We start from the raw sequence: 20,312 nt of genomic DNA on the forward strand, positions 1-20,312 counted from the left end.
TTTCTTAATATGTATCAAAATTATATATATTTTAATTTTAATTATATATTTTAATTGGCAAAATATAATTGACAAGACTGTCAAACCACCAATTAAATAGAACAGTCTTTTTTAATAATAAAGCTTTTAGTTTTAAAGAGGACATAGCTTTAAGGTAAGGGGTGGGAAGTTCAAGGGGGATATTAGAGAGCTAGGGCTTTACTCTTTGGAGAGGAGGAGGATGAGAGGAGACATGATAGAGGTGTACAAGATAATAAGGGGAATAGATAGAGTGGATAGCCAATGCCTCTTCCCCAGGGCACCACTGCTCAATACAAGAGGACATGGCTTTAAGGTAAGGGATGGGAAGTTTAAGGGGGATATTATTGGAAGGTTTTTCACTCAGAGAGCAGTTGGTGCATGGAATGCACTGCCTGAGTCAGTGGTGGAGGCAGATACACTAGTGAAATTTAAGAGACTACTAGACAGGTATATGGAGGAATTTAAGGTGGAGGGTTATATGGAGGCAGAGTTTGAGGGTCGGAATAACATTGTGGGCCAAAGGACCTGTACTGTGCTGTACTATTCCATGTTCTATGTTATAACTCATAGTAGTGTTGCAAAGTTTACACATTTAATCCCATCAACCCAACAAAATAACAACAGCATGCCAAGCAATAATTGCTTGCAGTATTATCTAACCTTGGGGACCTGGGAAGGGTCAAAGTTCAGTGAGATCCAGTTTCATTGTTAAGATTGGTCAGTGATATCACACAATGTATGGCAAGAAGGCAGGAGAATAGGGTTGAGGTAGAAAAAATAAATCATCCATGATCGAATGGTGGAATAGACTCTAAGGGCTAAATGGCTTAATTCTGCTCCTATATATTACTTACTGAGATACAGCATGGAATAGGCCCTTCCTGCCTTTCGAGTGTGCCACCCAGTAACCCCCAATTTAATCCTAGGCTAATCATGGGACAGTTTACAATGACAAATTAACCTACCAACTGCTACTTCTTTGGATTGTGAGAGTGATGCACTATCAATTACTCCAAAAGACTGGAAGTAGAGTAAATACTGAAAGGCTTTTATTTGCAGTAAAATATGACCTCGACCATGCTGAGTAGCTGCCCTGGACTGAGAGGGGGAGCAGTGGCACAATTGCCTTTATTCAGGGGTCTGTGGGAGGAGCCACAGGAGCCGTCAGCAGAGGGGCGCGTCCAGACAGGTAACCCAGTTACAACATATATATGTGGTTTACCACAGGGAGGAAACTGGAGCACCCGGAGGAAATCTACGCAGTCATGGGGAGAATGTACAAATTCCTTACAGACAGTGGTGGGAATTGAACCTGGGTCATCTGCACTGTACTGTACTATAAAGCATGGTCTTATAGAGTGTATTTTTTTAAAATTTATTCATTTACAGGATGTGGGCGTCGCCAGCTAAGCCTGCATTTATTGCCCATCCCTAGTTGCCCTTGAGAAGGTGGTGATGAGCTGCCTTCTTGAACCGCTGCAGTCCCTGAGATGTCTGTAAATATCCCAGCTCCAATATGACCTAAAGCTAAGTTTTTATTTGGAGTTGTTGGTCGAGGTGAAATATCAAGGTGGCACGCTCTACTCTGGGTCAGGCCTGAAATGAAACACTTGGCTATATTTTAGTACTGAGCTTTGCTGCACTGAAGGAAAAGCCCTAGTTTGCACAAGATTAAACCAAGATCTGACTTCCCTCTCAGCTGGGCATAAAAGATTACCTGGCACTATGCTGAAAGGTGAAGGCTATCCTCTAAGTCTTTGTCAATGATAATAAATTTGCAATGGTTGGAAAAGCTACAGATTTGCCACATTACTTTTCAGAATCAGAATCTCAGGTTTAATATCCCTGGCATACGTTACTGAACCTACAAGGGAATGTGCTATCTTAGATCTGGTCCTGTGCAATGAGTCAGGTAAAAAAAGTGATCTCGTTGTTCAGGATCCTCTTGGAAAGAATGATCAAAGTATGATGGAGTTTCTCATACAAATGGAGGGTACAGTTGTTCGATCTAAAACCAGTGTATTATGCTGGCTAGTGTAGACTGGGGACACAGGCTATATGGTGGGATGGTTGAGAAACCCTGGAAGACTGTCAAAGAGGTTTTTCACGGTGCTCAACAAAAGTATATTCCAGTTAAAAGCAAGGATCGTAAGGGTGGATAGAGCCAGACTCGGATAACTCAGGAAATAAAAGAAGGCATCAACCTAAAAGCTCGTGCATACAAAGGTGCCATGAGCAGTGGGACACTGATAGATTGGGAAAATTTTAAAAAGCAACAAAGAACCACTAAGCGAACAATAAACAAAGGGAAGCCAGATTATGAAAATAAACAAGCACAAAATATAAAAATGGATAGTAAAAGTTTTTACAATTATATAAAGTGGAAAAGCGTGGCTAAAGTGAATGTAGGTCTCTTAGAGTACCAGAAGGGGGAATTGATATTGGGTAATGAGGAAATGGCTTTGAATGACTATTTTGTGTCAGTCTTCATGGTGGAGGACATGTCTAACATGCCAAGGAGAGATGTTATGGATGCGATGGGAGGTGAGGACCTCAGTACAACAGCTTTCACTAAAGAGGTAATGCTGAGCAAACTTGTGGGCCTGAAGATAGACAAGTCCCCTGTCCTGATGGAATGCATTCCAGGGTACTGAAAGAAATGGTGGAAGTTATAGTGGACTCAGGGCAGGTCCCAGCAGATTGGAAGAATGCGAATGTCACACCACTGTTCCAAAAAGGATGTCGACAAAATGCAGGTAACTATACGCCAGTTAGTTTAACATCTGTAGTTGGGAAAATGCTTGAATCTATCATTAAGGAAGAAACAGCGAGTTATCTGGAAAGAGATGGATTCATCAGGCAGACACAGCATGGATTTAGCAAAGGCAGGTCCTGTTTGACAACTTACTGGAGTTCTTTGAGGATATAACCAGCTCAGTGGATAGAGAGGAGCAGATAGACGTCATTTACTTGGATTCCCAGAAGGCGTTTGATAAGGTACCGCATAAAAGACTTATCCATAAGATAAGGATGCATAGAGTTGGGGGTGATGTATTAGCATGAATAGAGGATTAGTTAACTAATAGAATACAGAGAGTTGGGATACATAGGTGTTACTCTGGTTTGCAAGCAGTGGTGAGCGGTGTGCCACAGGGGTTGGTGCTGGGACCGCAAATGTTCATGATATACATTAATAATCTGGAAGAGGGGCCCGAGTGTAGTGTATCTGAGTTTGCTGATGATACTAAATTGAGTGGAAAAACTGTGCAGAAGATGCGGACAGTCTGCAGAGAGATATAGTAGGTTAAGTGAGTGGACAAGGGCCTGGCAGATGTGAGATCATCCACTTTGGAAGGAAAAAGAGCAGATTATTATTTAAATCATAAAAAATACAGAATGCTGCTGTGCAGAGGGACTTGGGGGTGCTTGTGCATGAATCACAAAAGGTTGGTTTGCAGGTGCAGCAGGCTATCAAGAAGGCAAATGGAATGTTGGCCTTCATTGCTAGAGGGATTGAACTTAAGAGCAGGGAGGTTATGCTGCAACAGTACAGGGTACTGGTGAGGCCGCACCTGGAGTACTGTGTGCAGTTCTGGTCTCCTTACTTGAGGAAGGAGATACTGGCTTTGGAGGCAGTGCAGAGGAGGTTCACCAAGTTGATTCCAGGGATGAGGGGGTTAGACTATTAGGAGAGATTGGGTCACCTGGGACTGTACTCACATGAATTCAGAAGAATGAGAGGAGATCTTATAGAAACATTGTAAAATTAGGAAAGGCATAGATAAGATAAAGGTAGGAAAGTTGTTTCCACTGGTAGGTGAGACTAAAACTAGGGGACATAGCCTCAAGATTCGAGGGAGTAGATTTAGAATGGAGATGAGGAAGAATTGCTTTTCCCACAGAGTGGTGAATCTGTGTAATTTTCTGCCCAATGAAACAGTGGAGGCTACCTCAGGAAACATATTTAGGACAAGGTTGGATAGACTTTTGCATTGTTGGGGAATTAAGGGTTATGGGGAAATGGCAGGCAGGTTGAGCTGAGTTCATGGCCAGATTAGCCATGATCTTATTGAATGGTGGAGCAGGCTCGATGGGCCTGATGGCCTACTCCTGTTCCTATTTCTTATGTCTTATGTATGTTCATATATCATGAAATTTGCTGTTTTGCAGCAGCAGTACATTGCAATATATAATAATAAATATTATAAATTAGAATTAAATAAGTACATTTAATAACTTAGTGCAAAAAGAGAGGGAAAAATAGTGACGTGGTGTACATGGGTTTATTGTCCATTCAGAAATCTGATGGTGGTGGGGAAGAAGCTGTTCTTGAAATATTGAGTGTGTGTTTTCAGGCTCCTGTACCTCTTCCTAAATGGTACCAATGAGAAGAGCGCTTGTCCTGGGTGATGGGGATCCTTAATGATGGATTCTGCCTTTTTGAAGCATCACCTTTTGACAATGTCTTCAATGCTAATATTGAGTACGAGGTTTGTTGTTGTGACACCACTCAGCCAGCAGATCTATCTCACACTTGTACACCTCCTCATCACCAGCTGAAACTCTGTCATCAATAGCTGTACCATTGGCAAATTTATAAATGGCTTTTTTGCTGTGCTGACACACAGTTGAGAGTGTAGAGAGTAGAGCAGTGGGCTAAGCACTCATCCTTGAGGTGGGCCAAAGCTGACTGTCAGTGTGGAGGAGATATTAATTCTAATCTGCACAGACCTCTGCCATAACCATTTTGAGATCCAATTTCTTAAAAACACGAGCACTCATTAGGCTACAAAACCCCACAGTAACTCCTCAATGCACAGTATCCTTCAGTCACATGAGCTCAGGCAGTGAACCATAAAGTTTCAACCTATCATTACCTGGTATTCAAACAATTGTTGATGACTTTGCCCTCAACTAACTGAGTGTAATTGGAGATTCACTGCAGGAACTCAGCAGCTTGAGCAGCATCTGCTGTAGGGGGTGAGAGGGGTGTGGTAGGGGTAGTGGGGGGGGGAGGAATTTGTGACGTTTCAGGTCAACAATTCCGTTGTCCCCCTAACAGACACTGCTTGGCATACTGAGATCCTTCCGAAGAGAGTTTGTTTCTCCAGAGTGCAGCATTCATTGTGTCTTAAGTTTCCAAAAGGCTCAGTGAAATGCTATCACGCTCTCATAGTTCATATCAGTAAGAATCTACCTAATGTGGGGATTAACATTTCCTGGGAATCTGCCATGTATGAAAGTCAGTGCAACATGCACAAAATTCTGGAGGAACTCGGCATTTTCACCCTCTCTCTAACCTATGAAAATTTTATTGCATGGACCAACAGATATAGCAGCTTTGGTAACTAAACCATGGTGGGGGACAAGTCAATGGGGCCAGCCAGACAGAGACCATGGAGGGGAACAAAGAGTTGATCTTTTGGGCCAAGAAGCCTCATCAGAACCCAGAGAACCAGATTAATTGCCCATTTTACACCCATTCATGATGGCTTCAACTTAAATTGGAAATTTCATGTCTTTTGCTAGCAAACTTTTTGTTGCTGAGTCCACATGCCGGCTACCTAAGGAGGGGCCTGCTGTTCTTCCCATTCACTTGTCCCCTTATCATGATTTTATCACCAAAGCTGCTTTATTTATCTGCTCATGAAATAAAATCTTCATGGGTTAGAGATAGGGTGAATTTATTGGATGGATTGTACTTTTTAAGTAACGTTCTGCACAGTGTGGAAGATGAATTTCTGGAGTGTGCAGATCTGTAGTACTCCAAAATTATTTCATGATATAGAGTTTACGAAGAGGTGCCAAGTTATTGCTGTCTCACTGTGGTTAAAGTTCGCAGAACAGGATCAATGATACACAACAGGGGGCAATGCTTTTAATTCCAACTTCTGATGTATTGCTGCTATAATGGGACTAAAGAAGAGTAATAACCCAGTCAAAATCTGGTAAAAGCAGGAAATTGACAACTCTATCAAGCATAATAAAAAGCTATATTACAATGCATTTGTGTTTACACTCCTTTAGCTTAGTGCTGCATTCTTTGGGCCATTCGGCTGTTATATCTGTATTCAGCATTACCACATATACTGTAAGGCACTGGCCAGACCACACTTTGAACATTGTGAGCAGGTCTGAACCCCTTAGCTACAAAAGGATGTGCTGGCATTGGACAGGATGCAGAGGAGGCTCACAAGATTTACCCTGAGAATGAAATGGTTGATGTATGAGGAGAGTTTGATGGTTCTGGGCCTGTACTTGCTGGAGTTTAAAAGAATGATGGGGGCGGAGGTTCTCATTGAAACCTATCGAATATTGAAAGGCCAAGATAGAGAGGACATGGAGTGGATGTTTCTTATAAAGGGGGAGTCAAGGACCAAAGGGCACAACCTCAGAATAGAAGGATGTCCCTTTAGAATAGAAGACGAATTTCTTTAGCCAGAGGGTGGTGAATCTGCCTAATTCATTGATACAGATGGCGGTGGAGGACAAGTCATTGGGTGTATTTAAAGCGGAGGTTGATAGGTTCCTGATTTGTAACGGTGTCAAAGGTTATGGGGAGAAGACAGGAAATGAGGTTGAGAGGGATAATAAATCAGCCAATGATGGAATGGAGGAGCAGATCTGATGGACCGAATGGCCTAATTCTGCTCCTATGTTCTTGTGGTATAATGTTTATGGTCTTAAATTTTATGGTATAATGGTTACTGTGAGCTATATGTGAGCAAGGAATTACTTTGCAATTTAATGTATATAACAATGAACTGATCAGAAACTGAATGATCTTCTGTAGACTGCCAGTCACAGTTGAAATTAGTACCTTTTTGAGCAGTCTTGTTGATGTGCAAATCTTCATTTCTCAAAATTTAATGTTCAGAAACACACACTTCCACTTTTCTACCATGCTTTTAACTCTCACCTCCAATTAGTTAAAAGTCAGGGTTGTATTCCTTGACATTGCCTCTGTTTAAAAGGATCATGAGGGAGAAATCCATCTTCAAGGGTTAGACCTGTGCACGCACATGTACTCAGCTTCATTGATGTTGTGCCAACGCTGAGTGCAAGTGACAAGGGTGAATTTCTCCCCACAGTCCACAAAGGAGGTCAGGTGCTTGGCTCAGACTGAGGTAGCTGGCATACTGACAACAAAGCAAGTTATCCATTGCTGGACTCTCTCCTCCTCCTACACAGCTCATACCATTATTTTTTACATTCCTCAGTGCTGAAGTTGTATTTTGTTAAAAATTAACAGAATAACCCAAAACTTCACTCCTTTTAGAAAGAGAATATACTATATTTTTTGAGAGGGGTTCAAAACTCAGCAGTGTTTAGAGTAACAACATTTTGTTCTTTCTGCAGCATGTATCGAGAAGATCCATTCTTTAGTTCAAGGGGAATGTAGATTTGTACCTTACTTTATTGTTCATTGCTATGTACGTTATTGTTGTTATAATGCTAATGCATGCAAGTTAATTATTGCTAAAGAGCTAACCTGGGGAACCTGAAGAGGGACAATATTCAACCAAAGGTCATCATTAGATACGTCAGATATACCACATGACAAATACGACTGCTGGTTGGGAACTTGATAAGCCAGTTAAAACGACAAAGTTCAACTGCAGAAAATTTTCAACAAAAGTTGGAAAAGGGGAACTCAGCCATATTCAGATGAGCAGGTTACTTTGCACAATTTTCCATTTTATCTTTAAAGTTCTGTTGAGTGAATTTTCTTCATTATGTTTTTATTTGTTCACAGGATGAGAGCATTGGCGGGCAAAACAAACATTTAAATATAAACATAAGGATTAACATTATTTGTCACATGTATATCAAAACATACAGTGAAATGGGTTGTTTGCATCAAATAAGATCAGCGAGGTTTGTGCTGATCAATCTACAAGTGTCGCTACGCTTCTAGAGCCAACAACTTACTAACCCAAATCATACATTTTGGAATGTGGAAAACTAAAGCACTTGGAGGAAACCCATGTGGTCATGCAGAGGATGTACTAACTCCTTCCTGACTGTGCATGTGCACGTAACAAGAATGTCTTGGACCTCCAGGTGGTCCACAGCAGGGGTGATTGATAAGTTTGTGGCCTTAGGTAGAAGCAGATGAGTTATACAGCTCTTGTTACATGCACGTGCAGTTCAACTCTTTTGAGCGAGGATGCAGAAAGTTTGAAGTTAATAACTCATCTCCTTCTACCGTAGGCCATGAACTTATCAATCACCCCTGCTGTGGACCACTTTCTGGAGGTCCAAGACGTCGACTTCTACAAAGAAGGGATCCATATGTTCCACGACCGTTGGACTAAGTGTGTAAATGTAGGAAAAATAAATGCGATAGGTTTTCTAAAATTGACTCCTTCTACCTTACGCCACGAACTTATCAATCACCCCTTGTATATTTCAATGCAATGTATGAAAGATAGATAAGCTCAGGGCATGGATTCGCACATGGAATTATGACATTGCAGCCATTAGTGAGACTTGGTTGCAGGAGGGGCAGGACGGGCAGCTCAGTGTTCCAGGATTCCACTGTTTTAGATGTGCTAGAGTGGGAGGAATTAAAGGAACAAACAAATTTGTAGAGATATTGCAGGCTGTTGCAAGAAACATATGGTTGCTATATTAGCTGATTTTGATTTTCCACATATTTACTGGGATTCTCATACTGTAGAAGAGCTGGTTGGGAAAGAATTTATCAAATGCGTTCAGGAAAGTTTTCTTAATAAGTAAATAGAAGTCCCAACTCAAGAGAGTCATACTAGAACCTAGATAAGGGAATAAGACAGGGTAGGTGACAGAATTTTGTGTAGGTGAACACTTAACATCTTGTGATCATAGTGTCATTAGTTTCATGGTATTATGGAAAAGGGTAGACCTGGTCTTCGGGTTGAGGTTCTAAATTGGAGAAAAGCCAATTTTAATGGTATCCCAAGGATCTGTAAAGTATGGATAGGGATAGATTGTTTTCTGGCAAAGGCATACATGGTAAGTGGGAGGTCTTACAGATCTGTTAACTAAACATTAAAAAAACCTAAACCTTGACATTAAGTTCCCATTTTACAGCCAGAAAGACAAACCAAGCCCAATAGTGATGTTACTCCGTGGAAGACCACCAGCTGTTAAATAAAGCATTTCTTTTAAGTGTGTTAACTGCTGCCACATACACAGTGATTGATTGGTTAATGACCACAACATCCTTTCAGTGCTTTTCAATTCTGGTCTATTTTTCAATAGAAGAAAATATGAGTCAGAAGCCAGAATGCACCTGCTTGGCAATATAATTTGTTTTGCTTCTTGTTTAGTTCTGAGCTCCCTCTATCATTCCCTGTAGTCTCTCCCCCAGAGGGTGGCGGAGGCCAGATCTTCAAATATATTTAAGGGTGAGATAGATAAATATTCGAAAGATCGAGGAGTTGGTGAAGGAGAGAAGCTAGAGACACCATTGATCAGCCATGAACAGTGAGACAGGCTTGAGGGGCCTGGTTGTGTGCTCAGATTTTTTTAAAACTTCAATTCAAAGATAAAAGAGCATTCCTCTATCACAGTAACATGACAGTTCCATTTCTTAAACCAACTATTTGCAATCATATCCACTGGGAGCCTAATTTTCCAAATTCTCATTTTTACTCACTTCAATTCCTAGAAATGGCAACCCATCAAAAGAATGCATTCACTGAAAATGATTCACTTTTCCTGTAACAAGCAGCATGAAGTACCAAGAGGGGAGGGGGAGAGGATGTGTGTGTGTGTGTGTGTGTAGCGAGCGAAAGAGTTATTGCTTCAGAAGGACAGATGCTGCAGACCTACCACTTGCATCAGCAGTATTTGGCTTTCAGACTCCTGTGAGGTGAGCAACCTTTGGAACAAGGTGATGGTTTTATTCCTCCGCCAATAAGATGAAATGGGACACACACTCCATGCCTAATGGGAGGAGCTCAGGCTGTGTGAGTCGGATTGGGGGCTGATGGAAGTATGAAACAGAACCCCCAAACGATCTGAGTCCCGATGGAGGGTTTTGGACTGAAACATCGACTGTTTACTCTTTTCCATAGGTGCTGCCTGGCCCGTTCCTCCAGTATGCTGTGTGCGTGTGATGCCTTGGATTTCCAGCATCTGTAGATTTTTTTCATTTGTGTGCCTCAACCAATCTACCTGTTTCTCCATGGCGATCTCCCGTTCTGAAGAAGCATATCACCTTTTATATCTATCAAGACTGCTCCACCATTCCATCATGGCTGATTTATTATCCCTCTCAACCCCATTCTGCTGCCTTTCCCCCATAAGCTTTGATGCCCGATTAATCAAGAACATTTCAACCTCCACCTTAAATATACCCAATGAACTGGCCTGCAAAGCATTCTGTGACAATGAACTCCACAGATTCACCACCCTCTGGCTAAAGAAAGCTTTACTCATCTCTGCTCTAAACGGATGTCCCTCAATTCTTAGGCTGTACCCTCCGATCCTAGAATCCTTCACTGTAGGGAACATCCTCTCTACATCCACTCTATCTAGGCCTTTCAATATTTCATAGTCTTCAATGAGAAACCCCCCTTCATTCTTCTAAACTCCAGTGAGCATAGACCCAGAGTCTTGGCAAAGTGGCGCCGGTGAGCTACAGTGACATTCTGCAGGCTACATACAATACTTATAAATATATCTCTTTTGAATTACTCTCAAGGCAATTTGCAACATGTAATGTCCCATTAAGCAAACTACTTTTAAAACTACCTAACTACAAAATTTTATGACCTTCTGAAGGACTAAGTGGATTTAACTCTCAAACAAGCAAGTGGATGAAGGTTCATTGCCATGGCTGAAGGCTGGCGACGGGATGGGGGGGGCACGGGGAAGAGTCCAAGCCAGGCTGAAACAGAGGAATAGGACCCCCTCTACCCAGCAGCTTGTTAGCAAATATGCAGTCACTGGAGAACAAAATTGAGGGCCTGAGAGCAAGGTTGCTGTATTGGAAGGAAAAGAGAGATTGTTGTCTTCTATATTTAACTGAGACATGGCTTATTCCCAGCATGCCGGATGCAGTGATCAGATTTGGAGGCTTCTTGGTTCACAGGATAATCCAAACTGCTGACTTGGAAAGGGCAAAAGTTGGAGAAGTGATAATCTCTTAGTGGTGCGCTGACGCGGCAATTTTATCAACTTCATGTTCCGCCAGCCTTGAACACCTAACAATCAAATGCAGTTTGTGGTGGTGAAAGGGTGTACAGGAGTGAGATATACCAGTTAGTTGAGTGGGGTCACAGCAACATCCTTACACTCAGCATCAGCAAAACCAAACAGCTGATTGCGGACTTCAATAAGGGCAAGATGAGGGAACACAAACCACTCATCGTAGAGAGATCAGAAGTGGAGAGAGTGAACAATTTCCAATCCTGGGTATCAATATTTCCAGATCTAACTTGGATGCAACTATCGATGCTGCTATAATGAAGGCTAGACAGCAGCAATATTTCATTAGGCGTTCAGGAGATTTGCTTTATCAATAAAATATTTGAAAACTTCTACAAGTGTATTGTGGCGAGCATTCTGACTGGCTACATCACCGTCTAATATGGGCGCGTGCTGGTGGGGGGTGGGGGGGGGCTACTTCACAAGATTGAAATAAGTTGCAGAAACTTTTAAAATTAGTCAGCTCTGTCATGGGTACCAGCCTCCGGAGTATTCAAGACATCTTCAAGGAGCGGTGCCTTAGGAAGGTAGCATCCATGATTAAGGATCTCCACCACCCAGGACATGCCCTCTTCACAATATTACTCTCAGGAAGGAGGTACAGAAGCCTAAAGACACACACTCAGTGACTTAGGGACAGCTTCTTCCCCTCTGCTGTCCGATTCCTAAATCGACATTGAATCCATGAACACTACCCCACTACTTTACTTCTGTTATTTTACACTACTTACTTTAACACACACATACACACTTAATATAACTCAATTTTTTCTCTATACTTATTTATCATATGTATCATGCATTTTATTGTACTGCTGCCATACTTTGTTCTGGTACACACCAACAAATTTCACAACATACGCCGGTGATATTAGATCTGAGTCTGATTCTTTTTAACTAGAGAGTTTGCATCTGTGATCCTCATTGGAGTTTACATGCCAGCAGTGGCCAACTATAATCAAGCGCTTGAGATACTGCATGATGCCATCTCCAAACAAGAAACAGTTCATTCAAACACATTTCAAATCATAGTTGGGGACTTCACCCAGACTGGCTTGAAGAAATCGCTACTCAGTTACCATCAGCATATACACTGCAGCACCAGAGGTCCCCACACACTAGACCATTGTTATACCAAGATAAGGAGTGCCTACCGGTCCATGCCCAGTCTACATCTTGCTAAATCTGATCTTGGCTGTCCTTCTCCTACCTGCTTACAGCAGAGGCTAAATAACAAAGCTCCAGCAGTTGGGACAACAAAGCGGAGCAGAGGAGAAGCTACAGGATTGCTTCAAGTCAGTGTACAGGGCCGCGTTCAAGACTCATCTGAATGAATACACCATGGTTGTCATCAACTTCATTAAAACAGTTGTAGATGAATGTGTCTCCACAAATTCAGAGTCTTCCCCAACCAAAACATGAAACACAGGATCTGTAATCTGCTGACAGCCAGATCAGAGGCATTCAAGTCTGTTGACAAAGGAAGTTACAAAAGGTCCAGGTATGACCTCTGGAAAGCCATCTCATGGGCGAAGTGGCAATTCTGGACTAAACTCAAATGAAGTTCTCAACGGCTGTGGCTGGACTGAAATACCATCATCTCTTACAAAAATAAAATCAAGCAACACAAGCAACAATGGGGCTTAGCTTCCAGGTGAGCTCAATGCCTTCTTTGCTTGATTTGACTGCCAAAGTATGGAGGAACCATCATGAACTCCCACAGGTGATCCTGCGATTTCAGTCTCTGAGGCTGAGGTGCAAGCCACCTTCAGGAGACTGAAACCATGAAAAGCTTCCAGCCCAGATGGGGTATTTGGCCAAGCACTAAAGAGTTGTGCGGAGGTTGAAAAGTTCATGACTACTAAGACTATCAAAGCTTATGAAGAGAAGGCAGAGGAATGGAGTTGAGAGGGATTATAAAGAGTGATGATGGAATGGCGAACAGGCTTAATATGCTGAATGGCCTAATTCTGCTATTACATCTTAGGGTCATATAATATTAAAGTAAATATCTTCTTTTTTCAATTAGGAGGAAGGACCTCCACCCCTTAACTGGATATTTTCCCCCTCATTAAGTCCTTAAAAAGAAATCAAATCACAAGAACAACTGTAACAGAGGCTGCAGCATTTGATCCGCGCAGAGACTGGATAACTCCTCTCTCAAAGGTAAACAATCTGAGTACAACCACACTAGTGAGGACATAGAAACATAGAAAACCTACAGCAAAATACAGACCCTCCAGCCCACAAAGCTGTGCTGAACATGTCCTTACCTTAGAAATTACCTAGCGTTACCCATAGCCCTCTATTTTTCTGAGCTCCACGTACCTGTCCAGGAGTCTCTTAAAAGACCCTGTCGTATCCACCTCCACCACTGTCACTGGCAGCCATTCCATGCACTCACCACTCTCTGCGTAAAAAAACTTACCCCTGATATCTCCTCTGTACCTACTTCCAAGCACCTTAAAACTGTGTCCTCTGATGTTAGCCATTTCAGCCCTGGGAAGAAGCCTCTGACTATCCACATGATCAATGCCTCTCATTATCTTATACAACTCTGTCAGGTTACCTCTTGTCCTCCGTCGCTCCAAGGAAAAAAGGCCGAATTCACTCAGCCTATTCTCATAAGGCATGCTTCCCAATCCGGGCAATATCCTTGTAAATCTCCTCTGCACCCTTTCTATGGTTTCCACATCCTTCCTGTAGTGAGGCAACCAGAACTGAGCACAGTACTCCAAGGTGGGTCTGACGAGGGTCCTATATAGCTGTAACATTACCTCTCCTTAATCCCACAATTGATGAAGGCCAATGCACTGTATGCTTTCTTAACAACAGTCAACCTGTGCTGCAGCCTTGTGTGTCTTATGGACTCAGACCCCAAGATTCCTTTGATCCTCCACACTGCCAAGAATCTTACCATTAGTACTCATTAAGTACCTCTGCTATCTCCTCCGGTTCCATACACACTTTTCCACTTACACACTTTATTGGTCCTATACTCTCACATCTTATCCTCTTGCTCCTCACATACTTGGAGAATGCCTTTGGGGTTTTCCTTAATCCTGTCCACCAAGGCCTTCTCATGGCCCATTCTGGCTCTCCTAATTTCTTTCTTAAGCTCCTTCCTGCTAGCCTTATAATCTTCTAGATCTCTACCATTACTAATTTTTTTGAACCTTTTGTAAGCTCTTCTTTTCTTCTTGACTAGATTTGTAACAGCCTTTGTACACCACAGTTCCTGTACCCTACCATCTTTTCCGTCTCATTAGAATGTACCTATGCAGAACTCCACGCAAATATCCCCTAAACATTTGCCACATTTCTTCCGTACATTTCCCTGAGAACATCTGTTTCCAATTTATGCTTCCAAGTTCCCGCCTGATAGCTTCATATTTCCCCTTACTTCAGTTAAATGCTTTCCTAACTTGTCTGTTCCTATCCCACTCCAACGCTATGGTAAAGGAGATAGAATTATGATCACTATTTCCAAAATGCACTCCCACTGAGAGATCTGATACCTGACCAGGTTCATTTCCCAATACCAGATCAAGTACAGCCTCTCCTCTTGTAGGCTTATCTATATATTGTGTCAGGAAACCTTCCTGAACACACCTAACAAACTCCACCTCATCTAAACCCCTCGCTCCAGAGAGATGGCAATCAATATTTGGGAAATTAAAATCTCCCACCACTACAACCCTGTTATTATTACACTTTTCCAGAATCTGTCTCCCCATCTGCTCCTTGCTGTCCCTGTTACTATTGGGTGGTCTATAAAAAACACCCAGTGGAGTTATTGACCCCTTTCTGTTTCTAACTTCCACCCACAGAGACTCCGTAGACAATCCCTCCATGTCTTCCTCCTTTTCTGCAGCCCTGACACTATCTCTGATCAACAGTGCCACGTCCCCACCTCTTTTACCTCCTCCCCTGTCCTTTCGGAAACAGCAGTTTGCACAATGGATTCAACGTCCCATTAAGCTGCACCCATGGGACAGTGAGCAGGGAGGATGACTTCAGGGACCTCAGGGGTCTCGGAGGAAGGAAATCCTTGGGAGAGGGTATCAGGTTTTCCATTCTTGGAACTGGGGCCGAAGTTACTGTTAAGAACCTTTACTCTCTTCCACTCATGACCTTGGCATTTGAACTACTGCAAGGAGCCACTGAATTGAATCTTGAGAAAAACAGGGACCAACGAGCTTGACGGGAGCTGAGATGCTTGGCCGTACGGATATATCTCAGATTCTTGTGACCAGTCCAGACTAAGAATGGCACCTTGGCTCCCTCCAGCCAATGCCTCCACTCTTCCAGAGCTAGCTTCACAGCCAGCAGCTCCTAGTGTCTGACATCGTAATTCTGCTCTGAGGGAGTGAGGTGGTGAGAGAAGGCAGTGCAGGGGTGTACCTTCTCATCCTTGGCTGGGCGCTGAGAGAGAACAGCTCCTACGCCAATGTCAGACGCATCCACCTCCACAATAAACTGCTGGTCGTTGTCGGGTTGAATCAGAATGGGGGCAGAGGTGAAACGTCCTTTCAGGTCAGAGAATGCTTCTACAGCAGCAGGGGACCAGGAGAATCTGACAGCAGATGAGGTAAGAGCAGTGAGTGGTGCAGCCAGTGTACTGTAATTTCTGACGAAGCGGCGATAGAAGTTAGCAAAGCCCAAGAAGCGTTGCAACACCCGATGAGTCGAAGGCTGGGGCCATTCGACCACCGCTTTGACCTTTTGTTGGTCCATCTGAACGGAACCGCCCAAAATTACATACCCCAGGAAGGAGACGGTATTGTGATGAAACTCACATTTCTCAGCCTTCACTAAGAGCTGGTTCTCCAGAAGGCACTGGAGAACTGTGTGGACGTGACCTGTGTGTTCAGCAAGGGACTTAGAAAAAAAATCAAAATGTCATTGAGATACACACAACAAAAAAAAAAATTGGTTCAGCATGTCACTGAGAACATCATTTACCAGGGCTTGGAAGATAGCGTGGGCATTGGTGAGACCAAATGGCATGACCAGATACTTGTAATGGCCTGAGGTGGTGTTGAAGGCCGTCTTCCACTTGTCCCCTTCATGGATCCGGACAAGATGGTAAGCATTGCGGAGATCAAGCTTGGTGAAAACTGAGGCTCCTTGCAGTAGTTCAAACGCCGGGGTCATGAGCGGAAGAGGGTAAAGGTTCTTAACAGTGACTTCATTCAGTCCCCGGTAATCAATGCATCAATGTACTTATTGATAGCTTCTGTTTCAGGTACAGACAGGGAATACAGGCGGCCCCTTGGGGGAGGTGTACCAGGCAAGAGAGCAATGGTGCAATCATATGGACGATGAGGTGGTAGGGAAGTGGCCCGAGACTTGCTGAACACAGCCTTGAGGTCCATGTATTCAGGAGGGATGCACTAAGGTCTGGAAATTCCTCGGGGGGATCTGAGCTTGAAGGAAAGTGGATTTGAGCATGGCGGAGGCAGTGGGAGTGGCAGAATGGGCTCCAGCCTCCAATCTTGTGACTGAGCCAGTCAATGTGGGAGTTGTGTTTAACTAACCAGGGATGGCCCAGGACAACGAGAACTTGAGGAGAGTCAATAACATAAAGGGTTAACTGTTCATGATGGTTGTCAGATAAACTGAGACTCACTGGAGCTGTGACATGGGTGATGTTGGCCAGTCTCTGACCGTTCAAGGCGTTGGCCACCAGTGGTGACTGGAGAGCAGACGTGGGTAATCCCCACTGGGCAGCCAAGCTGGAATTGATAAAACATCTCTCCGTACCAGAATCGACCAAGACGGAGACTGCTCACTGTTGGATGCCCCACTCCAGAGAAGCAGGTATGAGAGTGAGTGGCGTTGAGGAGGGCTGGACCGGGGTCATGCCCACCAGTACTCCTCATCCTACTGATGAGTGATTGGCTTTTACTAGGAAGGTGGAGATGAAGTGGTCTGGTTGGCCGCAGTACCGACAGGAACGGGCGCTGATTCTCCTTTGTCCTTTAGTCAGCGTCAGGCGGGTACAGTCAACCTTCATAGCTTCGGGCTCTGGAACGGGAGTTGTAGATGAGGGCAAATAACAGAGCGATGTAGACTGGATGAGGAGCTTGGAACTCACCCAGTGCCCCCAGGGACCCTCTGGAACCACTCCCTCTGCAGCGCTGCTGAAGGTGAACATCAATACGGATGGCCAAATCCACCAGGGCTTCAAAGGTGGCAGGAAGGTCCTGGGTGACCAGCTCATCTTTGATGTCATTAGAGAGGCCATTCATGAAGGTGTCATACTGTGCCTCTGAGTTCCAGCTGCTGGAGGTGGCTAGTGTCCAGAACTCTATGGCATAATCTGACACGGATCTGCGCCCTTGGTGCATGTGCAGCATTTTACGGGCAGCCTCTCTCCCATGTTTGGAGCGATCAAACACTTTTCTCATCTCCTCAGAAAATAACTGAAAACTGATGCAGAAAGGGGAGCCTGCCTCCCAGACGGCTGTTCCTCATTCTCTCGCCCAACCGGACAGTTGAGTGATGACGTAGGCCACCTTGGCTCAATCAGTCGGAAAGGTTGTTGGTTGTAATTCAAAAATGAGGGTGCACTGGGAAAGAAGGTACCGGGCTCACCTGAATACTTTTCCGGAGGAGGCTCTTGGACGGGAGGAGTGAGCGAGAACACAGAGGGCGGGGCGGAAGATGCAGTCGCAGAGTGTTGATGGGCACTCTGGGACAGCTGGAATGACTGAGTCTGGGCCACAAGATTGGCTACCTTGGCAGAAAGCGACTCCACTGCCCTGAACAGGGAGTCCAGCTGGTTCTGGTGTCTCCCCAGCATCACTCCCTGTTGTTCCAGGACAGCTCTCAGGCGACCAGGGTCTGCTGGATCCATTCTGGCCAGATTTTACTGTCAGGGCGCTGAAGCAGGGACGCAATCACAGATCAGGTACTGTACGCACTGTGATATTTACTGAGTAGCAAATCCAGAGGGGTAACAAAGTTGGTGTCAAAGTTCAGGCAGAGATCGAAACATCCAGAGAAATCCAAGAACCAGAATCGGGAAACAGGCAGTCGATATTCAGACGGACAGAGTTCAGATACAAATGCTGGAAAGGCTCAGGAAAACTCACTGGCACAATCTGGCAACAAACAAGTGAAGACACAGGACTGAAATACACTGAGCAATAAACAAAGAGGTCCATGACAGGTGGGACACAGTGAGACACAGGTGGCAGCAGCACAGGTAATATTGAGAGACAGATGAGAGACGGAGTACTCAGTAATACAGGGGCCGGAGTAGAGCAGGAGGGGTACAGGAGCACATGGCAATACAAACCACAGACTGACAGCTAGAGGGAAACAATCAAAATGACAGAGTTCAGCTGGAGGTACTGACATCCACACTCTAAGCTCATCCTAATACTAAGTTCATAGTATTCCTTGCATTAAAATAGACACATCTCAAACCATCAGTCTGAGCACGTCCCTTCTCTATCACCTGCCTATCCTCCCTCTCACACTGTCTCCAAGCTTTTTCTATTTGTGAGCCAACCACCTCTTCCTCCTTCTTTTCAGTTTGGTTCCCACCCCCCAGCTCTAGAGGACATAGAAAAGAACATAAAAAATGACATTCTGAAATTGCCTTAAAGTCTAGTGTAAGATGGCGCAACACGCTCCAAGGAAGAAATATGTCCATGCTTGGAAACGAGAAGGTATAAAAATAGTGGACAACTCGTCATCCCTGCCACAAGTTAAGTGGCTACCTTGCCACATACAAACAGTGCCCAGGTGTGTAGGAGAAAGCAATAGGCTCATTTTTCACTCAGGAAAGGAGGTACATCTCGGTGTCTTACCTTGCCGTCCTGGCTGGCCTGGAGGTCCTTGCAGGCCTTTCGGTCCTTCCAGTGGAAATCCTGGTGGTCCAGGTGTACCCGGTGGACCTTGCTGCCCTGCACTTCCTGGGAAACCAGGATCACCTTTAAGACCTGGTGCTCCAGGAGCACCCGGGATACCTGGAACACCTGGATCGCCTTTTGGACCTATACGGGAATACACTAGTCAGTAAGCCATCATTTGAAATGCACTTAAGGTTAATTATTCATAAACATGTTATTTATAAACAATTCCTCTGGAAATAACCATCATTTGTTGCATCTTCAGAGGTAGAGGCAGAGGTAGAAAGTTAATATATATTCATAGGTCTATCAATAGAAAATTCTAGATTAAAACTAAATACTGAAAATACAATAGATCAGGCAGCATCTGAGAAACAATTACGTTTGCAGCCCATGAGCATTTGTCAGATTTCCAGCATCTACAGTTTGTTTTAATTTTCACATAAATTTAATATTGTAGAAAATGTTTAAAGAATCCTTACTCAATTAATGGAATTTGATGTCTAAGAACAGAATACTTTCAGAAACTATCAATGGAATCTCAATGGAACTGTCTGTAGGAAACAACATTTCTAGGTTTGTTATGGTGTAGGGGCTGTAATGGTTCAAAGGTTGGTTGTCACTGGCAGTGGAATTGTTCACTATGATGAATCAATTGACAGTCAGAATTTCAATCCTCAAAGATCAACAAGATCATCCCTAAGATAGCCAGAGACTTTTTCCCAGGATGGAAATGGCTAATATGAGGGGGCACAATTTTAAGGTGATTGGAGGAAAGTATAGGGGGGTGTCAGATGTTAGATTTTTTTAAACAGCGAGTGGTGGGTGTGTGGGGTGTGGTGCCAAGGTGGTGCTTCAGGCAGCAACACCTTTTGGACATAAGAGAACCTCTTCGATAGGCTTATGTATGATATAGAAATGGAAGTCTTGCAGGAGGGAAGGGTTAGATTGATCTTAGAGTAGATTAAAAGATTTGCATATTCTGTGGTCCAAAGGAACTGTACTGTGTTGCAGTGTTCTATGTTCTATAAGATCTTTTGAAATACATGAGATTTGACATTTGGCGTATCAAACTAATCTTCAGCCATTGCCACTGTAGGACAGGGTTAGTTTGCAGTAAAGTGAATCCAAGATTATACATTATGCCATTTGGTCAGAAATTCAAATTTACTTTAATTGTAATCTGCATGTATATTGTATATGGTTCACCCATTTACCCCAGTGCTG

The 20,312-nt window shown here is 43.7% G+C and overlaps 1 protein-coding gene across 2 annotated transcripts in view; it reads right to left on the minus strand.

Moving 5' to 3' along the window:
* The window catches only part of col4a5 (collagen, type IV, alpha 5 (Alport syndrome)), a 310,200-nt gene that overhangs the window by 43,968 nt on the left and 245,920 nt on the right, over nt 1-20,312 (minus strand). For both annotated transcript variants that reach the window (XM_072270935.1, XM_072270934.1), the window contains one exon: nt 19,044-19,229. In XM_072270935.1, the coding sequence (XP_072127036.1) occupies nt 19,044-19,229 (186 nt within the window). The remainder of the gene's footprint in view (nt 1-19,043; nt 19,230-20,312) is intronic.

The sequence above is a fragment of the Mobula birostris genome, chromosome 10 (assembly GCF_030028105.1).
Source record: "Mobula birostris isolate sMobBir1 chromosome 10, sMobBir1.hap1, whole genome shotgun sequence".
NCBI lineage: Eukaryota > Metazoa > Chordata > Chondrichthyes > Myliobatiformes > Myliobatidae > Mobula > Mobula birostris.